The sequence below is a fragment of the Trematomus bernacchii genome, unplaced genomic scaffold (assembly GCF_902827165.1).
Source record: "Trematomus bernacchii unplaced genomic scaffold, fTreBer1.1, whole genome shotgun sequence".
NCBI lineage: Eukaryota > Metazoa > Chordata > Actinopteri > Perciformes > Nototheniidae > Trematomus > Trematomus bernacchii.
Genome location: NW_022987342.1, coordinates 923,724 through 945,826, shown reverse-complemented (window position 1 = coordinate 945,826; position 22,103 = coordinate 923,724). Strand labels below are relative to the sequence as shown.

Below are 22,103 nucleotides of genomic sequence, written 5' to 3'. Positions count from 1 at the left end.
CTACTGAGTGACAAGCTGCAGGCTATGAGGGTAAACTCGTCCACCATCTCCTGGATTACCAACTACCTCACGGACAGACCACAGTACGTCCGGCTGGGCAGTGTGCTGTCTGATGTGGTGGTTGGTAGTATTGGAGCCCCACAGGGGACTGTGCTGTCTCCTTTCCTGTTCACCTTATACACCTCTGACTTTCTATACAACTCAGAGTCATGCCACCTGCAGAAGTTTTCGGATGACTCTGCAGTGGTAGGGTGTATAAGGGATGGACGGGAGGAGGAGTACAGAGCGCTGGTGGGTGATTTTGTTGAGTGGACTGGAAGAAATCATCTGCTTTTGAATGTGGCCAAGACCAGAGAGATGGTCATTGATTTCAGGAGGAAGAGGACATCTCCTCCTCTGCCCCTGTGCATTCTGGGAGAGGATGTGGCAGTTGTGGAGGTCTACAAGTACCTGGGAGTGCACTTAGACAATGGGCTGAACTGGAGGATCAACACTGACGCTGTGTACAAGAAGGGGATGAGCAGACTCTATTTTCTGAGGAAGCTGAGATCCTTCAACGTATGCAGTAAGATGCTGGAGATCTTCTATCAGTCTGTTGTGGCTAGTGCACTCTTCTTTGCTGCGGTCTGCTGGGGGGGCAGCATCAGAGCCGGTGACACCTGCAGGATCAATAAACTGATCAGGAAAGCTGGGTCAGTCATCGGCATCAAGCTGGAACCCTTTGAAGCTGTGGTGGAGAGGAGGACACTGAACAGGCTGTTGTCCATCATGGATAACCCCACCCATCCTCTCCACCTGCAGCTGGACAGTCAACGGAGCTCCTTCTCCAACAGACTGCTGCAGCTCCCCTGTCTCAAGGACAGATACTGGAAAACATTCCTGCCCACTGCAATAACTCTGTACAACAAATCACCTCTGGCTGGAAGAGAACTCTCTGCTCCATAGTTTCTCTAGAAATAAAACCTTGTTGTACATTTTACTCACACATAATCTGTTTCATATTTAATACTCCATAATTCCATATATTTTGAATATATATATATTTGTATATATATATAATATCTGTATGTATATTTTCTATTTTGTATTTTGACATGTATATTTTATATTTATTTATATTTATTTATTTATTTCTATTCTTGTATATTTTGTTTTATTGTAAAATGCCTTTTATGCTGCTGTAACAAAAACAATTTCCCAATTTGGGATCAATAAAGTACGATCTATCTATCTATCTATCTTCTACCGAATTGGTGCAAAGTCAGGTTGGAACAGTTTTGAAATTTTGTATGTTTTTTTCCCAAAACTTTGTCCATATATATTTTGTACCATATCTAAATTACACATATCTAGTAAAAGAACCGTACATTTTTATATCGTATTTTCAGACTGTATTGGAATGTTCTTCCTTTACCAAAAATGGTCACTACCGAAACATACATACACTGTAGTAAAAAAGTATTATATTAACCTGTTAAGATTGTTTTACCTTCCCTTCTCTAAATAGTATTTTAACAAATATTTCTTGAGGGTTTTCACAATTAAATCAATGCAATTTAATTTTTAATCAAATTTCAAAGTTCAATTTATACAATTCATAAAAATCATAATGGAAACTTTCTTTGTAAAATGCATAATACTGATCATATTGATTCCAGAGTTGATGATTGTTGAAATTGAACATACATTAAACCAATCAGTATCATATCATTTTAGTTTATCAATATACTTCATTTTTTATAAAACATCCAGTGTTTCGGTAGTGACCACAGTATTTTGTTCTCAAGGTTGTATCATATTCCCTCAACCTTATTGCTTAATCTTAACTCATAACATGCCTTATGTTGAAGTGTGAATGTTTGAAGCTACTGACCCAGAATCAGCACTTTAGTAACAGGCTGAAATAGAGGGCTATGAGGCTAGAATGCATGATCTGTTTAGTATTTTGAGCAAAACACTTCATAGACATGTTTTTTATATATCTGAGACCTATAATATATGCCTAACAATAATATAATAAGAGACCTTTAAAGTACACTGATTTTCAGACATTAAAAACACATTTAATTCAAAATGGTGGGATTTACCTGCTTACCATTCCATTTTGTCACTACCGAAACGATCATGTCAATTACCGAAACTTAACCATATGTTTCGGTAGTGACTGTTTCGGTAGTGACTGTTTCGGTAGTGACGATTCTAGCTAAAATTGAGCATAACTAAAGAATGCTAGCAAGTAGGCCTACATGGCTAGCATACACGTTTTTGAAGAGGTTTACACACATAAAAACCTAATACTTTGCATAAAACCCCGAAAAAGTTTACCTAATTGAAGATAATATGTGTTCGGTAGTGACAATTCTTAAGGTTACACGGCGATTTTCTGATTTTGGAACAGATTTATATCAAAAGTACGGGATATAGCTACTTGCGAGAGGCGAAGTCCCGCCCCTTCTACTTCCCATGGGACCTTATTTCGGAAAAATTATGGATTGAAGTCAATGGAGAGAGAAAGATTATCTTTCGATCCCATTTGAATTGTGCCACGAATTACACATATGATGTTTGTTAAAGGGGAACTATCATGCACAATGCACTTTTGTACGTCTTTTATACATGAATATGTGTCCCCGGTGTTCCAGGGAACTCACCAAGTGTCAGAAAACACAACCCTCTCTATTTTCCTCCATACCCAAATCTCTAAAAAAGGGGCTGCAACGGATCTGATAAAAACTGATCCAGATTTGAACACTGTCCTGACATCAGGACGGTGGCGCTACTGCTATTGGGCCAACTCCACCAATCAGGAGGAGACAGCCACGGCCATTGCCGTTCGAAAGCGCTGGAGACGCTGTAGTACATATGCCAGGCCTGTAAGTGGCGCTGTAGTCTGCCACAAAAGCAGCGAAGAAGACTTGGTTACCATGGTTACCCTTCTGTTTATTCTGTGGCTTTTTTTCTCCCTCCCCGAGGCAAGCGTTTGCTCCCGCTGCAATGCAATCCCTCCCCGTCGAGGCAAGCACTGTAATTCTCTCCGGTTAGTCCACCAGCAGATGACAAACACCCACCTCTCCGCCTCTTCCAAGGAACGAGGGGACCGTGCGGCAGAGTTTCAGTTTCAGTTTGTTTCGCCGGTCAAGATTAAAGTTGAAATCTTCCGGACAAAATTAGAAAAGTGCCGGTCAAAGGTCTTCTTTGTTATTTATTGAGCTTTAAAACAAATGAATAACGACTCTATATAATAAAACACGGAGATCTCTTTTTCTCCCCCTCTTCTGACAGCCCAGCAGCTGATCAGAGCACGGCTCACCTCTCCTGCAGGGGGGCGTGGTCAGCAAAATCAGACCCGTAGACAGCAAACAGCACATAGAGCGAAATGAGGCATGGCTAAAATGCATGATCTGTTTGGTATTTTGAAAACAGAAACGTATAAATATACCTTATATAGGTATGGCCCTACAATATATCATTTAAATATAGCATGATAGGTTTCCTTTAATTTAAAAGATAATTTTGCAAGTCAAAAAAATTAAAATGTGTCGTAAAACTGTGAAGTAACATATTTGTTTGTGTGAAACGCTCAATGAACTACATCTCTGGTCTCGCACACGTCACCAACACCAAGACGGCCGTCCCGTTAGCACATTTCACCTCTTTCTTTCAGAATAAGGCGAAAAGTATTAAAAGAGGTGAAAATCACTACAAGTCTGGGCATGTTGAGAGCTATACATACACAAAAGGGGAGTTAGTCGGTTCCGTAAGAGCCAGCATGCAGGACAAGGTTTCGGTGAGTAACACGAGTGTAATGTGTAACGTTAATGACATCACTTACTCTGGGATTTGTAGTCTTTCTAGTTGCGTATTTTTCATAGTCTTATATTTCAACAGCTTTACGACAAACTGTGACTTTTTTTACATGGAAATTATTTTTTAAGATTGACAAACATCATATGTGTAATTCGTGGCACAATTCAAACGGGATCGAAAGATAATCTTTCTCTCTCCATTGACTTCAATACATAATTTTTCCGAAATAACCTAACCCTAAATCTTAGAAACACCCAGGGATGCAGTGTCACTGCCTTGTCAAAAATGCAGGGACTAAAACCCCTTGTAGTGACATGAAAACTGGGGAAATGATTTTTTGAGTATAGTTTTTTTATAAAAAAATGATACCCACAATAAATCTAAACATTCCAACTTCTGTTTGAATGTAATCATAAAGATCTTCTAAATACAGCATTGAACACAATTAAAAAAAATGTTTTAAGTGTTATTTACAGAAATTGAAATTTAGATGTCAGGGTTGGGGACAGCTACTTCCCAATAGAAAGTACCCTATAAATGATGTTTTTGTATATATTAAGCTTATCACTATCTAATTTAATGCCTTGTGTTTAAATAGACCATAACATATTCTTAGTAAATATGAATACTTAAAGGTGGGGTAGGTAAGTTTGAGAAACCGGCTCGAGATACACTTTTTGTTATATTCCATGGAATGCTCTCAACATCCCGATAGCAATGAATATCTTAAGTGCTTTGACAAAAAATCCATAAAAAAATGTAATCTGTGGAAGCCGTAGTACTGTAAAAAGCACGACCAATCATTTTAGCCGGCCCGGCTAAAATAACTGGATGGCCTACCTGCCTGTCAGCCTTCCATGTGTGCACAAACTTATCTCGTGCCCTCATTGGTCATGTGCGCGTTCGTGTGTGTTGGAGGAGGGGCTCTGTAAGGAAGTGGGAGATTTTTTCCGGTTGTGTATTTTGAAATTCTCGCACACTCGAGCTGGTTTCTCCAAAATTACCTACACCACCTTTAATTGTTTTGTTAAATAATTTTTTTCTAATTCGGTATAATGCCCCATATAGGGGAAATAAAACATACAGCCAACCTAATGATATAGATACGTAAAATTAAGACAGTATTACAAATATGTACAGTAGGCCTATGTTTTGTTTAAATATCTCTAAATAAAGCCCTTCGACCTGTAGTGGCTTTTATCACCGTAGAGAGGGGGGCGGCACCGTGCGCCAGTTAAAGCGTAGAAGAAGAGGAGCAGGAAGTAGAAGAAGTCCTCCTAACTACGTTACCGCGAAAAGGTCTATACGCATTTGTATTCGCTTTTTGTCAAAGGTAAGCCCTAACTGCAAAGGCGTAACTTCTCTTGAAGGTAGTGTTACTGTGCAAAATAAACCCAATGATGAGACGTTCACAAACATGGTACTGTTATTCTGGAAAGCGTTAGCTAGCTTGCTATCATCAAGTGGGATGCCAATGCTACACCGTTGACATTAGCTAAGGTTAGCTTGTTAGATGTATGTATGTATATATACAGTCTATGGTTAGATGCTAGCAAAACATGCATTCGGATAACTTGCCTACCATAATTCAGTACATTTTATAGTGGCCGTTGTGCCCTGACTAGAAACGTTTGTTTTTCTTCTGAAAGAGGTGGTAGCTTCCTGAAAGTCGTGACAGCATGGCCGCTGCAGAGCAGTGGGATGAGCACCAGGCGTATGAGGAGCTGCTGTACTGGGACGCCCTGATCCAGGAGGGCCACCGCCTCCTTCCGCACGACTTTGATAGGTACACAGCAAAGTAATGTAATAAGAAGTGGTCTTAAGATAAGATGCACCTTTATTGATCCTCGTCGAGAAATGCAGGTGTTATAGCAGCAACAGAATAAGAGAGAGACACACAGGTGTACTACATGATAATATATACAGGTATATTAAGAATACAAACAAATAGAATAAACATGTTTAAACTGTATGAATAGAAATAAAACAAATAACTTGACTCTGATCAGGTGAATTTACATATAAACAGATATGTGAACATGGTTAAATAGACATTTAAATGTACATTTAACATAAAATGATCAGTACTTGTGGGTTATCTGTCGCCACTTTTTATTTTTTCAGACTCTTAATAACCCTAACCCTAGGATTAATGTTTGTTATTTTGAGAAATGAAAAAGTTAATGTGGAGGAGCCAGCTACCCGCTATAATCCTGATCCTTAGATGAAGTAAAGCAATTCAAATTGTATAACACAATTAATGGTATTTATTTTTCATAAATACCAAACATTAAGCAACATTTATTTTTCAATAATTCAAAAACAAGATATAACTCAATAAAAAAAAAAAAAAAACTCAGGTCTAGAAACCCGCAAACAGACTCACACAGAAATGAATAATAAAACTCACATAATAGACATGATCCATTTGCTTTTGAATGTGGGCACAGTTCGAGCAGATTCACTTAATTGATCTCAAATTGGGACATTTCTGGTAAGTTTGCCACTGAGTTGATAAGAAAATGAAACATTTCTTTGTTTCGCGCAGAAATGACTTTTATTCTATCAATCTGTTGCATTTAATATATAATGAAATAGTCAAGCACAGTGGGTAGATCAATAATTCTAAGGGTCTTTTGTAGGGATGCTCCGATCGCCAATTTTGGGTCCGATCGCCGGAATCAGTATCTGCCGATACCGATCGCCGATCCGATCGAGTGGGCGGGGCCTAAATGGAAGATTTAAACATCACTTTAAATCTTCCATTTAAAGTGATGTTTAAAACTCAGTTAATGGGGCTCATTCACTGGAGCTTCCACAAACAACAATCAACTTAATTATTACATTCAAATTATGTATATTATTCAAGTTTACATTCACTTTGGATAATACCACGGGAGAAATGAGCAAGCGCTCTCTTTTCCTCTCTCTCCCTCCCCCTCTCTCCCCCTCTCTCTCCCCCTCTCTCCCTCTCCTGACAGCCCGTCAGTATCGTCTCATGCAGCTCGCTGATCCAGTAATGTGTGAGGCCGACAGTGAAGAATAAACATATTTATAACTAGTTTAGTTTGTTCCAGAGGTAGATAAAATAGCTAAGTGTGTTAGGTCTAACTCTAATTAGTGTGTGTTTCGCTCCGCTCACCGGTCCGTCACAGCGGGTGGAGCTGCAGGATTTCTGCTTCACACACGTTGCATACCGCTATTTTACTGTCTTTTTCGGACACCTTAAAATAATGCCAGACCGGTGAAGCCATTTTGGCGAGCTTGTTTTGCCGCGTACAGAGAAAAGAGTCATGTATTTTACGTCATGCGATCGGCCCTCGCGATCGGCATGTTTAGAGAGCACCGATCGATCGGTAGAGAGTGAGTATCGGCAGATCTCGATCGGTGACCGATCGATCGGAGCATCCCTAGTCTTTTGCTATCTCTTCAAAGTGACAACAAAACATTCCGATTTGAATGTTACTGTATTGTTGTAGTGTCTGCTTTGGTGCTTTTCTGTCAGAGCTTCCCTCACATTTTCTTTTCCTCTGTCCAGATATGAAGATCTGCGCTACTGGTATGACAGCCTGTGCTACGAGGAGGAGCTGAGACGATACCACGATTACGTTGCAGCTATAGAGGAGATCGAACACCACCCAAGGCACCATGAGGTCCTTATTTCTCCTTCTGAATCACCCATCAAAGACTTAATAATCCACAGGCTTTATCATTTGACTCATTTAACCTGCCTCCAAATTAAGACTGAACATCTAATGTTTTCCGGTTTCTTTTATGCTTTAAAAAGATTGTTCTTCCTCTTTCATAAAGGCTATTTCTTGTGCGTGTTTATTTTGTATAAAGTCAGGCGCTTCCCAACTATTACTATTAATGTTTTTACTTCCCAACTTTATTTTTACTTCACATATTGTATACGAGTGCTTTTTCACTGGAATGCATCGAAGTAGCAATAAACTGGATAAGAAATGCAAAAACTACTTCTAATGAATACTCATAAAAACAACTAAATGTATATTCGCTCTCATCTACACTATGCTGTCTTTTTTTCTCTTACCTAAACCTTACGTTTTCTGATTTCCCAATAAAGGAGGCTCCAACCCCCCGGGCGCGCACAGGGCCATATGACCGCCACGTGATGGCCAAACACTCTGAAGTGTATCCTTCCCCGGAGGAGCTGGAGGCGGTGCAGACAATCGTCTCGCGGGTGGAGTGTGCCCTAAAGACTGTGTCTGACCAGATGGATATTCTGAAGGATAACACAGGAAATACAATGAGGTGAGCAGCATACCCAAATGGTCTCTGGCCGTTTTCCCAATGAGTTGAAAAGTATACATACATTACCGGTTATTTTATTGTTTTTATATAGCTTCATATGGTGACTGTGTTTGTTTATTATATCTGGTTGAACACCTTACTGCACTAAATTAGACTGCACTAAATGCTTCCATTATTATTTGTATTGCTTTTCCCTCATCACAGTGCAAGTGTTGATTCACAAGAGCGTGTCCTGCGGGGGGTCATGAGGGTCGGCCTGGTAGCCAAGGGCCTCCTGCTGACCGGAGACAAGGACCTGGAGCTGGTGCTGCTCTGCTCCAACATGCCCACCGTCACTCTGCTCAATCAAGTGGCTGAGAAATTATCTGAACAGCTAGAGGTAGAACTGACTACTTACAGTCATTATCTATAAATACATTTCACACATTGAGGTTAAATGTGGTCCTTTCTTAGATATTAAGAGTTGTTTTTACCTTTTTTAACAGGCAAGTTCAGCTGGGACATATACAGTGAGCCAGTGTCCGGAGGATGCCAGTCTTGTGGTGACGACTATCAAGCAGTCGATCCTGACGCTCACTATCCACCTGACTTCACCTCTGGTCAGGACAAATCAAGAAACTGAAATCGCAGAAGAAAAAAATGAAGGAGAAGAAGGTACGTATGTTGGTTGAGTCTCCAGCATCAGCTTCCACAGCTGCTCTGATCTGTGTGTCCTCAGTGTGCAGACACTGTGCCGCTCCACTGACCTGTAACTGACATGGTTGTCCATCATCATCTTATTAACCCTCAGTGGAGCGATCACAGTGACTGTCTTACACCGACGCCGGGGAACAACCAATCATTGTTGGCTCTTCACCTGCGCGGGGGTCCCGTCGTCGTTTTGGGACAAACTGGTGTTTGCCAGCTCTACATTTCCTCTGTAGTCGCTGATTCATGTTGGTGATAACAATGCTACAGTTATAAAAACAACTTTGTTTATTCTTGTTGAATTGTTTTCATGTTTTAAAGTGAAGGCTTTTCAAGAATAACAAGTTAAAGCGCGTATTGCATGTACTTGATCCTGAATATGTACATTTGGCACCAGCTGCAGCAAAACTGATACATTAAAATGAAAATGGCATGAGGGTAATTATGTGGCTTCTATCAAGATCCTTTAAATGTAGCAGGGAAAAGGTGTAAAAAAACAGAAGCAGTCTATTTTTTCGATGCTTGTCCTGGTTAGTCGAGTTTTTATCGAGCTTCTGCATTGATCAAGCTGTATTTACATAGTTGCCCAATGTTTCAAGCAGGTGTTAAGGGGAGGCATACAGAACCATACCGGTTTTAGTGCAGTTTTAGTCCATTGGGTCCAAATCCCAAAGTCTCCCCCCCCCCCCGCCCCGTAATTTTCAATCAGGATGACAATTTTTGCGTGTTGGGTTTAACAGCATACTGTTTCAAGTTATTGTAATTTATCCTGAAAGAAATAGACCATGTCAGTGTTAAAAAATCACCATAATCATATCCTGGATTATTCTTTTATTAATTCAAAATTAGGGATATCAGCAAATAACTAAATTAATAATATAAACGCATTTTGCCGATAGTAAAGGTCCCGTGCCTCTCAGCAGGACACAGTACAGAGAATAAATACAGGGTGTTATTAATGTGCAGGTGTGTGTGAAACAGGTAACTGTAACTAAGATAACTGTGCCTTTTATTAGTAGTCGAACAGAGAACATGTCTGCAAACACAAACTCCGTAAAAACTCTCTGTAGCGACTGACAGCTGATCAAGCGATCAGAGATCACAAACGGAAGTAATTTAACGAGAAGCTTCCTTTCTTCCTCTCACTTCGCGTGGTTTAATGAGGACGAGACGCGAGTGAGGGAAACATGGATACATGTTAAGAGAAATTAGATGGACGTACGGACAGTCTCGTTTAATCTGACGTTTTTTGACATGATTTGACCACGTGATGACACGTTCCCGCTCGTGTTGTGTTCAAGGAACCTGACCGTGGCCAGGAAAAATAGTCAGTAGCCAGTTATATTTAATTGTTGTCTAGATTTTGTTTAAACATTTTTAGAGTTGATTTAATACGTGTGATTATGAATACCTCGAGGACCAATCAAATGGTCTTGCACGCCATATCCGGTTCACCCCCCCCCCCGGTGTAGAGGATGAGCTTAAACTTGCACACAGCCGGTATGGCCCTTTGTGTTTCCAATCTCGTTAATAAGGCACTTTTAGATCAGGGCCTCCATCAGTTTTGCTGCAGTTTGGGGCAGACGTGAAGACTCTAAATGCTTGTGATTTTCAATTTACTGCCTTTTAGTTTGTGAAGTTTTTAGGAACGCTGGACCTTTGACCAACTGGACACACTGTCTCAGGAGGGGGGGAGCAGCAAACCCAAGCCGAGTGGCTGAGGGAAGGGGGTGTTCAATGTAGTTTACAACATGCTATGCAATGTTTTTAATGCTACTACATTGTTTACTTCCATTTTAACACACTGTGGAAACGTGGGCCGGGAATTGTGAGATTTATTCTTGCTGGGACCAAAGATTTACACCCCCTTTCCCTGCTGCTGGTTTGGGGAAAGCTGCTACTCCCTGAGCTGCGAGACAGAGCCCACCCCCTTGGTCAAACTGTACCTTTTCTTCTTACCCCACCTCGTCAATAGCTACGCGAACAGACAACGATCCGCCGGACGTTCTGGACAGGCAGAAATGCCTTACTGCCTTGGCGTCTCTCCGCCACGCCAAGTGGTTCCAGGTTTGCATTCACGTCCTTATTTGTACGTAAGGTTGAACTGTTTCTTTGAGTAGTGTCTCTTGTCTATCCATTTAGAGACAGTAACCCTTCAAAATGTTTATTAACTCATAAAGAGTGATCTGTTGATCCACACCAATGACACATTGGATTGTATCATTGGTATTGACAACAGCATATCATTTTCTTTATCAGAAATGTAATCTTTCAGACTTGAGCTCTCTCTATATTCACTTTGTGTGTTAGTACATTGAAGTCTTGTTGATTTGGAGATGGCTCAGTTGTTCCGACCTGTCTGTGCTTTGTTTTTGGGTTGTTTTGTGAAACCTCAAAACGCAGGGTTAAGGAAACATTAGCTCCTCCAACTGAACTAGCTTTTGTTTGTGTCTCCAGGCTAAAGTCAACAACCTGGGTTCTGCCATCCTCGTGGTCAGGATCATGAGGGACTTATGTAACCGCGTTCCTACCTGGACGCCACTGTCAGGATGGGTGAGGAAACCGTGGTCGTATTTGTGCACAAATGGAGCTTGGATGTTGATAATGTTTGTGTGTGAAGTGAGGACGTTTTTTTTGTATGCCAGAAGTTAGCATCATAAGGGCTACATAGACAAAAAGCAATGAGATTCTTTCATTGGATTTTAGAATGTCGCGAAAGCAGAGATCTGTGGCAAACAAACGTTGGTGATACTTTAAAAAGTTTCCCAGTCGGATAAAAGGTTTAGGGTTAGGGTTACACATTAACACAGATTTAATTATAGTAATAGCGTACATGCAATTTCCATAAGTAAATACCTAACTTAATGCTAATAAACGAGCTACATGACAGTCGCGTGACTTCATGTCACCATTGCGAAGCTAAAGGTGACTGATGGTTGGCGTGTATTTACTCATGTATTTTATGTAGTAGAACAAGACATGAAACACTTGTCAGCTTGTATTAACCACAGACCTTCTTTCCGCCATCTAACCAAAACTAAAATGTGTACTAATTTCTGGGACTCATTCCCGCACCACTCTAATTTTCTCTCCTCTGATCTCCTCATAGCCTCTGGAGCTGCTAGTAGAAAAAGCTATAGGAACGTCTGAGAGAACGATGGGAGCGGGCGAGTCGCTGCGCAGGGTTTTGGAGTGCGTTGCATCTGGAATCCTCTTGGAAGGTGAATGTTTGTACTAAGTGTCACACCAGCATTGATGTTTATACACATTACCATGAATATACTAATGTAGCTGTATCTGTGCATAGATGGCCCTGGAATAAAAGATCCATGTGAGAAGGACACCGTCGACGCCGCTGCAAATCTGACTCCGCAGCAGCGGGAAGACATCACACAGAGTGCTCAGGTAAGAGCAGGATGCTAATGCATGACTCACTCATATGTTTGGATTTAGTGGCTCACTTTGACATTCTCCATAGTTTGCCTTGAGGCTCTGTGCATTTGGACAAATGCACAAAGTGTTGGGGATGGACTTCAAACCTACAAAGCCTCGGAGAATAGGGGGAGCCGGCAAAGAAGGCACAGGTACCTGTCAATCTCTTTTATTTCCTGTGTTGTTTGTCATGATTTGTCATGGAAGAGTCTGTTCTCATGCTTGTTTCTGCTGCGTCCTGCAGCCCAGATACCGCCCGCTGGACACTTCAGCCTGCCAGCTAAGAGACCCTACACACAGGTAGAGAAAACTGAAGGGGAGCCCCAACTCAACAGCAAGCAGAGGAAGTTTCTGAAGTTCCAGAAGCGCTTTCAGAGGAAATCATGTTAGTAATGAGTGTCAGCAGACCTGCTGTAATCTGAGCCTTTTTACTGTTGAATGAACTGTTTAAATATTACTGAAATGTTCACCTTCAACGCCATAACACAACATAAACTTGTACAGGTGTTATAATACACAACTTTATATTTTCAGTTAATCAGGGGAAGACACTATATTTTTTGTTTCTATTTTCGATTCACTTTAAATTTAAATATGACTGTTTGAAAAAATCCATATTATACATGCATCCACATGTATTGAGTGGAGAGTTTATTATGTAAACGTAGCTAGATCTCTTGCCTTCTAATGTCTGTACCTAATTAATTGTGGGGGTTTCCCCGACTAAGAATGTACAAAGTCTTGCCTATTGTCGACTAATAGTCAGACTTAACTAATTTAATTGTTGTTTTTCTGTCATTAAGTGACGTTATTAGTTGTTTGTATAGGCTGGGGTGCATGTGTGGGTGCAGCAGTTTTAGTCATTTTGAAAGAGAGACTGATGGAAAGACAGAACACGTGTTTTGGGCTGCTTTTATTTTGTGGTCATAAATTTGACTTTCGGCCCTAATTCAATTCGCCCCATTGTAGCAACAGACAGAAGGAAGGCGACACAGAGAGCCTCCTGCTTCTGATTCCGACAAAGACGCGTTCAAAAAATAAATATATTTAGCATTCTGGTAGTGCTATATTTCTACGTGAGTGCTCTAAATAATAACATTTTTTATACAAGTTAGCAGACACATTTTGTTCTTATTTAGCTAAATTAGAAATCAGCAAGATGCTTCTTGGATAGGACCAGCGAGTTTGTATGGTGCAACTTCATCTACATGATGTCTTCATGCAAAATAAGGAGATTAATTGTAAATTAAAATGAGTATTAACAGAATTATTAAAAGAGTGATATTTATACCAAAAAAGAAAGGAACCAATAAATGAATTGTAGAATCAGACAAATCGTGCCCCAATATTGCCCAAGTGAAATTATCCTTTGTTTCCACAAACACTTTATCGCCAGTCAGGCTCCTAGTCGTCTTTTAGGGTCCCCCCTAATAAAATGACAACATGACGTATATAAAAGCTGGGAAAAATGATTTTAGAGCTGCATGAATTTATAGTTCTAGATATCTCTCAAGGAAACTGCTCATGTCTAATGAGTTTATTTTCCTTTTCTCCATAGTTACGGATGATTTTAGCATGAATGCTGTGATGCGTCTGAACCAGTACAGACCGGGCCTGGAGTACCGACTCACGTCTCAGACCGGTCCGGTCCACGAGCCGGTCTTCACCATGGCTGTGGACGTGAACGGGAAGACCTACGAGTCAACGGGTCCGTCCAAACGAGCGGCCAAGCTTAACGTAGCCACCAAGGCAAGACTCTTGTATTTCTTATTTAAAGGGGACCTATCATGCAAAATGCACTTTTGTACGTCTTTTATACATGAATATGTGTCCCCGGTGTTCCAGGGAACTCACCAAGTGTCAGAAAACACAACCCTCTCTATTTTCCTCCATACCCAAATCTCTAAAAAAGGGGCTGCAACGGATCTGATAAAAACTGATCCAGATTTGAACACTGTCCTGACGTCAGGACAGTGGCGCTACGGCTATTGGGCCAACTCCACCAATCAGGAGGAGACAGCCACGGCCATTGCCGTTCGAAAGCGCTGGAGACGCTGTAGTACATATGCCAGGCCTGTAAGTGGCGCTGTAGTCTGCCACAAAAGCAGCGAAGAAGACTTCCCGCCCATAGTTACCATGGTTACCCTTCTGTTTATTCTCCGCTGTGGCTTTCTTTCTCCCTCCCCGAGGCAAGCGTTTGCTCCCGCTGCAATGCAATCCCTCCCCGTCGAGGCAAGCACTGTAATTCTCTCCGGTTAGTCCACCAGCAGATGACAAACACCCACCTCTCCGCCTCTTCCAAGGAACGAGGGGGCTGTGCGGCAGAGTTTCAGTTTCTTTCGCCGGTCAAGATGTCCGTTAAAGTTTAAATCTTCCGGACAAAATTAGAAAAGTGCCGGTCAAAGGTCTTCTTTGTTATTTATTGAGCTTTAAAACAAATGAATAACGACTATATAATAAAACACGGAGGACGGAGATCTCTTTTTCTCCCCCTCTTCTGACAGCCCAGCAGCTGATCAGAGCACGGCTCACCTCTCCTGCAGGGGGGCGTGGTCAGCAGAATCAGACCCGTAGACAGCAAACAGCAAATAGAGCGAAATGAGGCATCGCTAAAATGCATGATCTGTTTGGTATTTTGAAAACAGAAACGTATAAATATACCTTTATATAGGTATGGCCCTACAATATATAATTTAAATATAGCATGATAGGTCCACTTTAAGATTATCGAGTTGGCCTTCACAAAAAATGCCAGGGAATATTAAGTAAGTGTAAGTTTATCTTCTCCACAGTGAAATACATATTTGATCCGTGTCCAGTTATAATAGTACTAGTAGTTAGTAATTTGAAATAAACCTATGAATTTGATTGTACCTCTATCGAGGGGGCGGGGTTAGGGTGTAGAGTGATACAGAGCTACAGTGCAACCCTTTTTGTTATCATTAACAGGTTGATTAATGGATGGGTGGCCTATTGGTTGAAATTGGTTGGGACTAGCTCAAATAAAATATCTGTTTATAATTAGTTTAACAGTAAGGAAAGATGATTGGATTTAAAGGTGGGGTAGGTAAGTTTGAGAAACCGGCTCGAGATACACTTTTTGTTATATTCCATGGAATGCTCTTAACATCCCGATAGCAATGAATATCTTAAGTGCTTTGACAAAAAATCCATAAAAAAATATCATCTGTGGAAGCCGTAATACTGTAAAAAGCACGACCGATCATTTTAGCCGGCCCGGCTAAAATAACTGGATGGCCTACCTGCCTGTCAGCCTTCCATCTGTACAGCTGTGTATTTTCAAATTCTAGCACACTCGAGCTGGTTTCTCCAAAATTACCTACCCCACCTTTAATGTAAAAATATAAAGAAATGTATTTATTTTGTCATTTTCTTTTGGCATATATTGAGATTTAAAAGGGTTAAAAAGGCATTTGTCGCTTTATCTCGACAACAACATCTTTTAATGGCAGAACATCTGAAGCATTTGCCTGATGGTTGACCATTTTTATTTACCTGTACATCACACACATGGCATTTGAATAAATCAAGAGTTAATAATTTGACTTGTAATTGACAGGCCCTGCAGGATCTCGGCCTTCCGACTGGCGCAGAATCTAAAGCGGAGCCCATTGTTGAAGTGGAAGGAACCAAGGAAGTAGTGAAAGCTGCTAGCACGGCCTCTAATGCATCGGACGAAGTATGTTCCTCAGTTCCTCCCTCTGAGAATTCTCTTTAAAAAGATCGTCATGTGTGTTTACCGGCCAATGTTTGTTAATTGCTTCAGAGCGGTCCGGGTCCTATCTTAACCAAACATGGGAAGAACCCTGTGATGGAGCTGAATGAGAAGCGCCGCAGCCTGAAATACGAGCTGTCTGCAGAGACGGGGGGCTCCCATGAAAAGTGCTTTGTCATGGAGGTGAATCAGCGTTATCACATACAAGAAAAACACAAAGGTTTACTGTTGGGTTCTTTTGGAGGGTTTAGCGTCTGCGGACTCTAAATGGTAGAATCAAATAAGATTACACACTGTAATGTATGTAAGTTTAAAAAGCACAAACACTTTGATGCTTTATCTTTTTCCTGTCCATCAGGTGGCGGTTGATGGAGAGAAGTTCAAAGGGAGAGGCTCTAATAAGAAGGAGGCGAAGTCGTACGCTGCCCTCGCTGCTCTGGAGAAGCTGTTCCCGGAGGAGTGTGGCGTGTCAAACACGGACAGAAATGCTCCCAAGAAGAAAGTCACCTACACTGACATGGTAACTCATCTAGTTCATGATATGATATATTGTTTATCTTGTTAGTTTTGCTGAACTTGTAGTCCCAAACCATAAGTTCCCACGATCCTTAAAAGTGTGTGAATTTGAGTGGAAAAAATGATGGCCAATGAAATGAAGTTTTGACTCATTCGTGTTGTGTGTGAGCTTCTGTAAAGACTACCGCTTCGCATTATGAAAATGATCTGTTGTACCATTAATCATCATCGTGGCTTTAAGGTTTTGTTTCTGTATAAATGTTTAATAAAACTTTTAGTTCCTTGGTTGAATATCAAAATTGTTACACAAGCATTAGCTATTAACATCAATTATTCGTCCATTTCCTGTTCAACAGCACATCCCGGGGTTCGGCACTATCCGCGGCATTCCTTCAGACTCGGGGTCTCGGGGCTGGGGTCCCAACAGAGGTCGAGGCAGGGGCCGAGGAAAGCAGTTTTCCTCAGGACCGAGCTATAACAAGAGTAAAGAATTTGCACTCACTTGATTTCAGCTTGGTCTTGCAAAGACAATCCTTCCAAGATCCTTTTAAATACACTTCATACGTCTGTAAAGAAACCAACTAAATGTTAATTTATTTCCTTTATTTCAAAAGCTAACTACAGTTATGAGGGCGGGGCTGGCGCAAGCTATCGTAAGTATTTATTACTAACCGAAAAGTCTTTGCAGTCCCCCTAACATAACTAGTGAAAGTCGACATTTGTTTCCCTTGATAGACGTGTTTTCCATGCTTGTTTTTGTTTATTTATAACGTCACTGAATTAAAAAATAGACATTGTTTGAAACTGATTCAAGAAAATAATAATGTTAATAATAATCGTTATTTGTATAGCACATTTAAAAAAAACAATAACAACAAATTGCTTTACATAAAAATGTTTAAAGAAAAGAATATATAACTACACACAGAAATGAACAAATATGCATTAAACAAAGATCCATTCAACTTTAATAGGATAATAAGGAGTCATTGAAATGCCTTTTTGTAAAAGTGTCTTGTCTGTCCTTCAGAGAAACCGTATGGAAGCTATGCAGCCAGCACCACAGCCACAGGCCCCCCCGCATCAAGCAGCAGCGTTGGCTACGGCACCTTTTATCCAGAAGGCAGTAGCACCAGCACATATGTCTCCCCGCCCGTCTCCAGCTCCGACACCGGCACCACACAGGGAGAAAGCTACCAGTCCATGCCTCCGCCCGCCGACCAGGAGAGCCCCTACAGCTACGGCTACGGAGACGAGAAGAAGAAGATGCTGACCCAGAGTCAGGCGCAGAGCCCGGGGGGAAACTACTCCATGTACAGCACGGCTTACCCCAGCTCAGTGACGGGCGGACAGATGTATAACACTCACGGTGAGGGAGGAGGGAGTTGAATTTAACTGATACAATCAAATACAAATGTTCTTCCTGCTAAAGGTTTTTATGAATCAATAAAATGTTTATGTTTTTGGTGTACAAGTGATTTCTCAGGAGAAACCCTCCTTTGGCATAAACTTAACTTGGATGAAACGTCACTGTACTATCCAAGGTAACTGATTCCATTCATTGCCATATCTCAAAAAACGTCTGGAAATCAGTTCAAATTTGGCACAGATCACTTCTTAGACTTAGTCTAATTACAATATTGACGTTAAAGGGGTCACAACAACGTTTTGTCTGGATATAACTTATCACAGGGATGCAAACTTGTCACCTTTCGGCGAAATTCGCCGTTTTGAATCCAAAATAGGTCGTTTGTGTGATTCATGTAGATCTGCAATAAAAATATTTTCGGGGTATGGGGGGGGGGGGGGGTCTGTTATGTGCCATCATGACACGCATGGTGTTCTTTTTTTATATATTATATAATGCAGCGCGAGCTGTGTGCTCGAGTCTTCCTGCCTGTCGGCTCTGCTCATGGATGTATAATAAGGCTCTGCCGCTCCGCTTTGATGGTCTAGCTTAATTAGCTACATTACCTACGGGTGCGTTCGTTAATATTAACTGCGCGGTCCGGAGTCACTGTGGCACAGACTGGACTGCTGGTGAACAGCTGTTAGAACGGGCCGTTCAGGTGTTCAGAGCAGAGCACCCTGTCGGAGTGGCAGAGCGTGATGTGCACTGAAAAGTGTTCCTGTCGCAATATTATCGTTGAGCTAGCTAACTAGCATACATTGTCACTATCTGCTAACGTTAGCTTTAGCCTTAGTTTTCTAATAGTTTTTTTTCATAGGCTATAAACGGAGGTGGTATAAGTATATATCTTGTACTTGAGTAAAAGTAGAAGCACTCAGATCTTGTACTTGAGTAAAAGTAGAAGTACTCAGGTCTTGTACTTGAGTAAAAGTAGAAGTACCAGAGTGTAGGAATACTCTGTTACAGTAAAAGTACTGCGTTCAAAATATTCCTCAAGTAAAAGTATTATCATTAAAATATAGTTAAAGTAGCGACAGTAAAAGTAGTCATTGTGCAGATTGGTCCATTTCAGAATAATATATATGATATGTTTTATAATGATTGATCATTAAAGTGTTCTCAAAGCTGGTAAAGGTGCAGCTAGTTTGAATGACTTTGTATACTGCAGGGTAGCTTGTGAATTTACTCCAGGTGGAACGAAAGTCTGATTTAACACTTGATTATATTTCACATCATTCATCCACATCTGTAAAGTAACTAAAGGTATTAAATACATGTAGTGGAGGAAAAGTACACCATTTACCTCTGAACTGTAGTGGAGAAGAAGAACAAAGTAGCAAAACATTGAAATACATAAATAAAGTACAAGTATCTCAAAATTGTACCCAAGTATAGTACTTGTTGAGTTTATGAACTTAGTTACTTTACACCACTGGCTATAAAGATAGAAAGACTAAGCCTTGCACAGAGACATGAAAATACGTTTTCAAAATGCTCAACAGTGCTGCCAAAATTATAAACTGACTGCTACACAATTCAAATAAATGCTTTTATACATTTCTATTAGATGTGACTCTTTGGTGTTTCTGTTATTATTAACACTGCTGCTTTAGTTGTTCTGACTGCTAACATCCTCTGTTATTCCTCATTTTAAAGCCGATATTCCGTGGGGTTGGGGGGCTCGGATCCTTGTCACCTTTTTCATACCTGATGAGTTTGCATCCCTGTTATCAATTCATAGGCCGATTATGACAATTTCACTCAAAGGTCTAATAAAAATAAAGTTATGACGTGTTGGATACAAACTGCAACTGGACTTAATCCACATCCTGCTTTAAAAGGGCCCTATTAAGCATGTTTTCAGGTCTCATCGTTTTCTGTGCCTCTAGTCTACTGTGACATGTCTGACAAAGCTCTTTATTTTTCTCATACTGCCTGTCTTTTCACCCTCTGTCTGAAACCAGAGCCCAGTCTGCTCTGTTTGGTCAACTGCTTAGAGATGTCCCGCCCCTTAGCTTATCACGTACAATGTGTTGGGGCACTAGCCAAAAGAAGTGTGAGTGTTACATAGTGATGTCACTATATTACGGAACTAAACAAAGGAGGCCAATGGTGGTGTTTCAGGCAGGGGGGGAGTGTGTGGGAGAGAAACTCCCTCATGAGGAACCACACAGATGTTATCCTTTGTAGACCATTTACATGCACAAAACACACTACAGGAGAAAACCCCCAAAAGCATAATGATGTATCAGACCCATCATATAACACCTTCTGGTTTGTCCACAGATTGGGGGTACCAGTCGTCCTCCGAGAATCAGAATCAGAGTTGCAGCTCGTACCAGGACTTCGGAGGACAGAACCAGAACAACATGCATTACTAATCATCAGCGTACAACCTTCTCACCTCACTATGTCGTGTTTTTGTTGCGTTCTCACATCAATAGCTCTTGGACATTTGAGTTATCTTACTTTACTAACCATAACAATGGTGATCTCGCTAAGTGGTCCTACGATGCTGGTTAACAACTCGGTAAATCAACCCAGTAAATCAACCCAGGGTTTCTCTGTCCGGCTGAGAGTGCGTTCAAGTAAAAGGGGCGGGGTTAACAACATCGACCAATAACAAACCTGCACAAGCGTACAGACTGCGCAGCGTCATACGTCAATGAATGAGTCATCTGTAATATTAGACAAGTATGAAGAATTTAAACTTTATGCATCCGTGAGTTAAACACATAATCCAGGATAAAGCAACATAGCTGCAAAGAGCAGGAGGGACGGCAAAAGAAACTACTGACTGTTAGAATGCGTAAATAAACAGCTTTATAATATCACTGCCCCATTTTAGACACAAGTGGATCCGACACTTGAATTACCTTTGAGTGTTTCGTCAACTGAATGTGTTTAAAATATTTTTTTGTGGAATAGAAAAGATATTATACGTCCCCACAAATAATAAAATTCAAAAATGTTACCGTAGTAAACAGGCTTATTTTTATATATTAAAGACAGCTGTGGTTTATTAAACGTTCATCTAAGTGTGTTTACCGCAGGTGTCATAATAGTCAGATCTTTCTGAAGATGGGCGGGGATATTCTGTTAATTTACATGTTCACACAGTCGGCGTTGTATTGCCGCCCGTCTTGCCTGCATATACTGCAGTTTCCTTCAGCCTGGAATATAACTATTGCTTTAAACTCCCCACACAGAGCTCTGATTGGTCAGCAGGCGGTGCTTACACTCGAATCTCTTATCTCGAACATTACCTGCTCCGGAGCATAAGTTACCATGGCGATTTACCCGGGTAAATAGTGAACCAGCGTCGTAGTACTGAAAATACAGATTTAACCCTGAAGTGACCTCACTGACCCCAAATCCTCTTCTTAGTACAGGCCTCTGTTATGGCGCATTTCCATTGCAGCGCGTAGCTCGCTTTAAGCGTGCCGTGTCGTGCCGTCCCCTTTTTTGGTTGTGCTTCCACTAGGCCTCGTTCCGGCGCGGCACGGCGCGGGGCCACTTTTTCCCCTCTTTTCTGGCCCTAGAAAATTGTGGTTCTATCGGGGCCAACAAACAGGGCTGAGTCGGGCTGAGTATGCTAAACTATGGCGCATTTCCATTGCAGCGCGTAGCTCGCTTTAAGCGTGCCGTGTCGTGCCGTCCCCTTTTTTGGTTGTGCTTCCACTAGGCCTCGTTCCGGCGCGGCACGGCGCGGGGCCACTTTTTCCCCTCTTTTCTGGCCCTAGAAAATTGTGGTTCTATCGGGGCCAACAAACAGGGCTGAGTCGGGCTGAGTATGCTAAACTAGAGAGAGGAGCGCTGGCAAGAGGGCTAGAACTACAACAAGATGGACATATTTGACCGTGATTTAATTGTAATACACGTTTCAAAATGATGCCGAAGTAACAACATACTGATACCGGTTAGTAAAAACCATGAATTAATGCTTTGTCAAGTCTGCAGACAGACGGCAGGCGAAAAACCTTTTAAAATTCGTGTTTTTCTAGATGGAGATTGGCTAAGCTAACGCAGTATATGCCCCGACCGTCCACACTCACAACAACGGCCTATACAGACATAAATTAAGCAGCGACTGTATTCACCATGACACAGGCAGTCTGTGGTGTGTACTTGTTTAACTTTTGTCGAGTTTCTGAACATATATAAGGAGCTGTGAGCTCTGAGTGCTCACAGCTAACGGCTGCGTTGTGTTTCTGGATTTCTCATTGAAGATGACGTCAC

General features: G+C 41.3%; 1 protein-coding gene across 1 annotated transcript; it reads left to right on the top strand.

Moving 5' to 3' along the window:
* The first annotated feature begins 5,049 nt into the window (after positions 1-5,049).
* On the top strand, positions 5,050-21,261 carry LOC117481739 (interleukin enhancer-binding factor 3-like). The gene is made up of 20 exons (XM_034129612.1): positions 5,050-5,140; positions 5,457-5,593; positions 7,346-7,460; positions 7,895-8,082; positions 8,287-8,461; positions 8,568-8,736; positions 10,745-10,836; positions 11,227-11,322; positions 11,879-11,990; positions 12,077-12,174; positions 12,248-12,353; positions 12,446-12,586; positions 13,760-13,950; positions 15,782-15,901; positions 15,989-16,120; positions 16,296-16,457; positions 16,810-16,936; positions 17,068-17,106; positions 17,484-17,822; positions 20,151-21,261. Exons 2-20 carry the CDS (start codon positions 5,487-5,489, stop codon positions 20,243-20,245), a joined length of 2,604 nt encoding a protein of 867 aa, XP_033985503.1. The 5' UTR covers positions 5,050-5,140; positions 5,457-5,486; the 3' UTR covers positions 20,246-21,261.
* The last annotated feature ends 842 nt before the right edge of the window (positions 21,262-22,103 follow it).

Bases quoted from the DNA above. Each gene is read 5' to 3' on its own strand.
- LOC117481739 (XM_034129612.1), top strand. From the start codon at position 5,487: ATGGCCGCTGCAGAGCAGTGGGATGAGCACCAGGCGTATGAGGAGCTG. The intron at 7,461-7,894 runs GTCCTTATTTCT...TTCCCAATAAAG, and splicing joins ACCACCCAAGGCACCATGAG to GAGGCTCCAACCCCCCGGGC. The intron at 16,458-16,809 runs GTAACTCATCTA...CCTGTTCAACAG, and splicing joins AAGTCACCTACACTGACATG to CACATCCCGGGGTTCGGCAC.